The sequence below is a fragment of the Scatophagus argus genome, chromosome 6 (assembly GCF_020382885.2).
Source record: "Scatophagus argus isolate fScaArg1 chromosome 6, fScaArg1.pri, whole genome shotgun sequence".
NCBI lineage: Eukaryota > Metazoa > Chordata > Actinopteri > Scatophagidae > Scatophagus > Scatophagus argus.
In genome coordinates, this window is record NC_058498.1 from 17,164,758 (window position 1) to 17,172,244 (window position 7,487).

At 38.3% G+C, this 7,487-nt stretch overlaps 1 protein-coding gene across 1 annotated transcript; it reads right to left on the reverse strand.

The window, feature by feature from the left end:
- Nucleotides 1-1,195: 1,195 nt before the first annotated feature.
- Nucleotides 1,196-7,487, reverse strand: LOC124060063 (E3 ubiquitin-protein ligase RNF126-like). Its single transcript, XM_046390528.1, has 9 exons — nucleotides 7,338-7,487; nucleotides 5,797-5,855; nucleotides 5,006-5,066; nucleotides 4,233-4,462; nucleotides 4,042-4,110; nucleotides 3,873-3,942; nucleotides 3,596-3,689; nucleotides 3,080-3,195; nucleotides 1,196-2,959 (listed from the first exon to the last, which is right to left on the reverse strand). Exons 1-9 carry the CDS (start codon nucleotides 7,410-7,412, stop codon nucleotides 2,771-2,773), a joined length of 963 nt encoding a protein of 320 aa, XP_046246484.1. The 5' UTR covers nucleotides 7,413-7,487; the 3' UTR covers nucleotides 1,196-2,770.

Genomic DNA, 7,487 nt, shown 5'->3' on the forward strand with positions numbered 1-7,487 from the left:
ACGTCAAATGAGTTACATGGAGTCCAATTGAAGCCATTTAAACGTATTTATTCATCATTTGGATAGATATGCTCAGATCAACATTTTAAATGAAAAAACAAGAAAGTACTTACCAACGTCGTGATTCGGCCATACTCATGGAGTGTTTTAAGGATGTTATTTCAAAAAGATATTAAGGTTTTAATAAGGTATGTAATGAAGCCATAAAATAATCATGTCAGTTTTTAGTAGCACATCTCATTTGAGAAAGAAGCACATTTACTATTGCATATTAACAGCACACCGCATGTCAGTCATCGCAATAACGTGTCTTAAGGAAAACCACTCAGAGTTCGTGTATGTTACAGCAAGAACTGCAAAAAAGCGTAAAGAAAATCAAACGTGCTGGATGATTTCAAAACTCCCAGTTTCAGGACAATGAGACTAAAACACAAAATACTTTTTTGATCGGATTATCTGGGCATGACGAAATTCATCCAGCTGGGAGGGAACATTATACTCAGCGCACCATTTCAATAATCTAGGCTATGTTGCAGTGACCATGAAAAAAGGCACATAAAAATCAAAAATCAGCAAAAATATATAGTGATGCTTGACGTCTTGCTGTGGGGGCAGTTGTCAAATGGAAACTTGTAGAGGGAATTATGAAAAAACACACAGAAATTCCTGACAACCCGTTTTGGAGTCAAAAGACAGCTTGTAAGTCTATCCAGATTTCAGTACTGTTAAAATTCAGTGTTATTTATTTCAGCTTAGTACACAGATACTCCGTATCAACAAAAGAACATGGAGTAAATGTGTAAAAATGTAGGTTACCTATGGAAAATATATTTGAATATTTTCACTCTGTCACAAGATGTTTTGTGTAGTCACAAAAACTACATGCATTTTAAATTCAGGCTGTAACACTGAAAAAAGCCACCCACTTATCTGAATCTCAGAAAAGCCCATTGTATTTCAAAGTACATTGTGACAAGGGAACAATTATTTGCCAGAAAGGTAACAATAAACCGTGAATGAGCAATTTAACCATTGTAAAGTCTAAACTCATAGTCATAAGTGTATCCATTGGTCTTTTGCAAGACTAATGTTCTGTCCATAACAACAATTCCCACATATTAAGGCCTTTGAACCAAAACCCCAACAGAGAAAAGAGGTACAATTTAGAGGAAATACACCCAATGTGGCTACACAATAAAAGGAAGCAGAATTTATTAACTTATTGATAACATTTAACAGGCAAGTACCCTGTTGACAGATTTAATATGAACATGTTCATTATGTGCATGTCAGGCCTTACTTTGAAGGTGCAAAACAATCTCCAAACTGTATTATGCACTGAAATCACTTCCAGCAGCACTGAAAATGATTTCCCCAGTTAAGCCTGCAAGACGTCACTGAAGGGACAATAATTCCAACTGGGAAACAGTGAGCAGTACAGCTCAGAACCTGCCCTTTTACCAAAAAATGTTTACCTTCTATTTTATTTATTTGGTTTTAGGGCCAAAAATGTGATCATTATTATTACTCTTGTTGTTGTTGTTTAATGGAAGCTTATCCACACGAACAATGAAAGGAATGTGTGTTGCCCTCCCATCTAGTGTCTAACCACAGCACCACATACTAAGTGCAGAAAAAGAAAACAAATTCTGTCCCAGTGGCTGTTTATACACAATTAAAGCACATTTGTTTGTAGCTGCTGTAAGTCCTTAAAACATGCTCAATTTTACCATTTTTAATTACATCCATATTATACTACTGCTCATGATTAGACCTTCAAAGAGGAACACATACACACACTAAGAATGTTTTACATGATTTTTGAGTGGTAGCACTCAATCATCTTTATTTAGGTATAAGTTCATATTTCTTCGACACAATCATACTGCAAACCAATAGTTTTTAAACTGGCAACTTTAGAAAATATTTATCTTTAAGTTAAAATGCACAAATGCACTGAAATGGTTAATGTGGGAAAAAAAGTGTTTAGTGGAAAAAGCTGTCGTATGTTGTTGGCTTGCAGGAAAAAAATCCTTGTGTGTTTAATTTAGTACTTATCCACAAAATTATCCAAACAGCACAAACTTTCTGCAATTTGATGCATCATTCAAGTGCAAACAAAGGTACATGGGGTTGTCAGGTAATCCTAAAACTGTAAGCGGATCTTGACAATAAAATATTTTTATTTTATACTACCTTAATTTTGCTTTGAGAACTAAAGGAATCAATAGTAATATCCTTCCAAACCATGAATAAACTTAAGTGCACACTTACACAGCGCACTAGAGTGCACTTTGGGTCATTCTATCAGTGAGACATGATGCTACTCATTAAAAGAAATAATTATGCTTCTTTTTGCTTCAAAGGCAAAAATCATTTTATATCATAGTCTGGAGATTAAAAAAAGAACAACAATTCTCTTGATGTCTCAAGTCTTCTACCTTTGGATTCCATTGTGTTCTCTTCATGTATGAGGTTATTCAGGCAAATCAAGCCTTGTGAAGTTTCCGTGCTTCTCCACATCCTCCCTGACAGAAGCTGCACTCCAAGCCTCCACCCCTTCCATTGTTCAGATTCCTGATGAAGGCGGGAGTAACAGGACGGGCAGAAATACATGGACCTCACGCATCGCTTACCCCTGAATCAGGCTTGAGTGCTCATGGCGAGATGCACTCAGGTCTCTACTCTACAGCAGTGAGAGACTAGAGGTCACAGCTCTGAAGTACAGCTGCCTCGGAGCTATAAACAGCCCAAAGGGTGATAAGGTTCTCTAGGAGTTATCAGTTGAGTTCTCATTGCTGGTCGAACTTGAAGACTGAGGGGTAGAAGAGGAGGAAGAGGATGAGGAGGAGGAAGAGGAGGAGGAGGAGGAGGTAAAGTTCATCCCTGATAGTTCTGGAGGGTTCGTGGCTGTGTTCTGTCCACTCAAGCTTTTCCTGCACACTGGACAAGTGTCATGCTGGTGAAACAGAGTGGTAAAAATAAGAAGTTGTTTAAGTGTCATTGTTACCCCATAGTTTCAGAGAGCAAATGGTAAATATTTGAGTACGAAAGGCATTAAATAGCTAGTGTGTAATACCTGTTCCAGCCAGGGGACTATGCAATCATTGTGGAACATGTGATTGCATGGGAGCTGCCTCACATTTTCCCCAACACTGTAATCTTCTTTACACACTGGGCATTCCAGTCCTGAAGCTAGAAGACACAAAGACATGTTGAAATTGTTGAGAAAGATCTGTCAAGCAGATTTGAATGAAGGGTTTACCAATAGTGCCATTACATTATGAACTATCAATGCTATTAAACAAAAGAAAACACAAAGCATGGTCTTGGCGTAGAGGGTTGGGTGCTCTGTTACTGATCTGACTTGCCTTAAGCTATGCCAGGAGACAGTTGGACAACCAGCTCTCTGAAACCCGATGTGATGGGTGTGTTAAATAACTTGGATAATTATAAAACAAACCATATCTAAAGCCTGATGAAGAAAATTATGCTGCCACCCAAATGTGCATATAATACAATCTAAAATATGACAAAGGAAAATGGTCATAAAAAAGTGTGTCGCATCTGTACCAATCATTATGTTTTAACTTACCAACATGCTCATCTGCAATTTGTACTGTAGGAAGATTTTTTATTTTATCCCTATCAGCAGGCGGAGGTCCCGTGTTCTCAAACTGGTTTAATAACTTAAGACAAACGAACAAAAGATTAGCAAAGAAATAAATTAAATACATGTTATATGAATATTATTGCATGTACTGCCTATTTTATTACACAACATCATATTGAATCCAAAAGCTAAAAATACAAAACTACAATAAGCAGAGTAAGAATCAGTTTAAAACATTCAAATGGGTTCTTAAAAATACCTGAGTTATAATTGCATCTAGTCCGTTAGCCCCCCAGGCATAATCCATAGGATTTGAATGAAGAACACCCCTTTGAAAATGATTAAGCATTATAACAGTTAGGAGACAATCAGCACAATGCGTTGAGAATTTGTCTCTGATTAAGTATAGCTCAATTCCAGAGACTTACCAGGGTCCAACGCCAATATTCGGCATTGCAGTAGGTGCAATTATTCCATTCACTAGTTGCTGAATGATTCTACAAAAGAGAACAAACAGCTATGATAAAAATGTACTGAGGGTGAAACTAAACTGGTTTATGAGTGTTAAAATGTGCCACTATTAACTTAAATCTCAATAACTACGGACTGTGCTTGTTACCCCTCTAAAGTGGGAACTCCCTCATGCCTCCCCGCTTGTCGTCTTGAATGACTTCTTGGTTGCCTGGCACCATATCGTTGCCGTGACCCATTTTCCCTTTCTCGCCTGTTTTCAGCGTCCTGGTTGTCTTCTGTTCCCAGTCCAGCCCCAAAATCAAAGCGGTCGTCAAAGACACCCAGGGCAAACTGACCATACCCGGAAGGGAATGTAAAAAAGTGCTGCTCCGCCATCTGGGAGGAAAAGAAAAAGATATGAAAGTGCACAGAAAATCTTGGGTGTTGTAGTCTTGATGGTAGAAATCACCCATAAATGATTTCTCTACATGCTACCAACTATTTATAGTCAAAACACACACACGAACACATCTGAGGCAGTGAAGCCCGTGTTGACAGTCAGGTCAAACTTCAACCTAATGGAAATACATGCTGGCATGCAGAATATCTATGTTTTCTGAGATAACAGTATTATCACAGCCCCAGTATTTTGTAGCAAGTTTTGTCCACACCACTGACACAAACTACCTTTTAAGCTAAGAATGTTACTCATCGTTGAGCAAAGTTAAAACAGCCCAAACATTCAATGTAATATTACTATGAAAAGGGAGACTGTGGTCAGTTGCAAAAGCAGAAGTGGAAGCCCCAGGATGACCTCCATCATGTCCAGTTAGATCAGCAAAAAACATCAGTGGAAACAATCATAGGAATGACTGACAATGTTATGCAACAGTGTAGTAGGACAGAGAGAGATTGTGTCGAAAAGAATAGGTTAGAAACCTCAAATGGTTGCTGGTTCTGGGGCCCACTGGAGATGGTAGACATGGAGCCATTGTCAGCACTTAACAGGGGACAAACAGTTGAAAAGGTTATTAGTAATATTAAGATGCCTCATAGTTTCCATCATTTATGAGTTATGATATCATGTATTTTCATGTCCTGCTGCTTCCTCTTTTCCCCTCCACCCTGATTGCAAATGTGAATTGTAGTTCTAGTGGTCCAAATTTTAACTGTAGTTAACGCTAACCAGAAATATGATGACAACAGTTGAATAAAGAGGATAAAGGACAGTAATACAACACTTAAAAAATAAAACATAACAATCAACGCAGTCATTGTCATGTAGTGCCCAACTTCACTAATTTGTCCTTCTTGAATGACCGCTTCAAAGGGAGAGACACTGAAATGGTGACTCTGCTCTACACAGCTATACAATGGCCTTTACTAGCACAAGCACCAAAATTCAAAATATCATAATAATGTCATCTAAATCATTCATATGAGAGACAAATCAATTGTTGGTGTTTAATATTGTGACCTGCAAATTTTACTGATTGAATTTGTTGCAGAAATAATAGGGTCAATGCTCACGTTGCTCATCCTTACAGGTTTTGCTGTAACGCTGAGAGCTTTTATCCTAAAGGTCAACTAGTCTATGTTGCTATGAGTAACATAACTGATAGGAATGATGGTCAAACATATGAAGATCCAGATTAAAAAAAGAAAAAAAAGAAAATGGTACCTTGATTAGGATATTTATGAGAATGTATTTAATATATGTTTATACACACCTTCTTTCCTCTAGCAGTTCCTCAATAAACCCTGAATCACATCTCGGACATGTGTATTCCTGTAAACAAGTAAATAGTAAACAACAACATTCATCATGACAAGCTCAATATAGCCAATTAATGTGTCAGTATGTGGCAAATGTAAACTGAAAATCAGATATGTCAACCACAACTGATGGAACGGCTGGACAGGAAAATGGTGAAGGGTTATTTTTCATACCTTTCTAGTCCTAACTTCTAAAAGAGAAGAAAAGCAATGTGAAGAGTCTGGAGGATTGATAAAACACTATTGTGTAAGTAACATCCAAATGTCTCATTTACTATGGCAATTCAACACTAAATTTCTTTAATACCATCATTGCAGATGATCTCTCCTGGAATACCACCAATCTGACCAAAAGGTCTCCCTAGAGGATGCTGAGGATACTGAAGCAAGTCTCCTGATCAGCTCTGTCACTAGTATGGTAAGTGGAGTCTGTGAGACCCTACAGCAAACACTGAGAAGGGCCGAAAAGGGACCAAGTGACTCCCAAGTCACTCATCCCCTTCAGGACATCTACAAAAAGTGGTGTTTAATGAAAGCCTCCAGGTTGATACCACAGTGTTAAATCCAATAACACCAGAATGAACAACAGCTTCCTCGCTTTACAGCAACCTGACAACCAACACACTCCTTAAGGAATATAAACAAAACACACACACAAAGTATAAAGTGTCGAATCTTACCCAAATTTGACACTTTATACAAAGAACATACAAATGTTTTGTCCTTGTGTTATTGGTTTTTCTATCCCGAAACACAGACAAACAATGTAATTCAGGTGTATTTTGTACGGGAAAAATGTACTTCAATTAATGCACAGACTATTCAAAACAGCGGTTGCATAGTTGTATGAAGTGTTAATGTGACCGCAGGTCATTGTCAGTAACCCACCGAAACCTATGACAGCTCTATGACCGATCATTCTAGCCTGGGACAGGCATACCACTTGTGTCCCTTACTGAATGGCAAAACAAGAAAGGGACGCAGAGGAGCTGTTGCCGCTTGGTCATTCACAGAAATTATTAACAATCTAGCTCACAGTCTTAAGTTTTAAGTCTTAAGGCAGGCTACCGTCAACAACGTCCCATTAATAAAAGAAATACCTAAAGTCAATCATCAGACGCGACCACAGTTAACGTTAATGCTAGTCAAAAAAAGCTAACATTTAGGCTAATATGTCTCGAAAATGCAAAGTAACCAATAGGTGATCCCACCAAACATCACTACAGATTATGTAGGAAAAATAGTAGTATTCTGTAAGTAATCACGAAGCAGTTGGTGTTTGTATGCCGGTGATCCACTACTTACATAACAAGCTAACTAACACTAGCTAGCGCTAGCAAGATAATCGGAAGCTCGTAGCAAGGCAGCTAATACTGTTAGCATAGTAACTGCTGGCACAAACGTTAAAACCATTCCCACAAAAGTAACAACAACGCTACTGTGTTTTTCATTTACACATACGTCTATATATTTAATTCCTCTCCATAGCACTTACGGGAAGTCGAGGACTAATCTCTGCCGAGCATCTGTGACAGAAGAACCGGTTGGGCCATAGAGGAGCTTCAGCCATCTTTAGCCACTAAACAGGTGGGGGGATGGACTACGGAGCACCGAAAAGGTCAATGTTAACCTCCTAGAAAATACG

Coding starts and splice junctions, on each gene's coding strand:
- LOC124060063 (XM_046390528.1), bottom strand. CDS start 7,412: ATGGCTGAAGCTCCTCTATGGCCCAACCGGTTCTTCTGTCACAGATGC. Junction 5,067..5,796: donor GAACTGCTAGAGGAAAGAAG/GTGTGTATAAAC, acceptor TCCCCTGTTAAG/TGCTGACAATGGCTCCATGT. Junction 3,196..3,595: donor AATTGCAGATGAGCATGTTG/GTAAGTTAAAAC, acceptor TGTGTCTTCTAG/CTTCAGGACTGGAATGCCCA.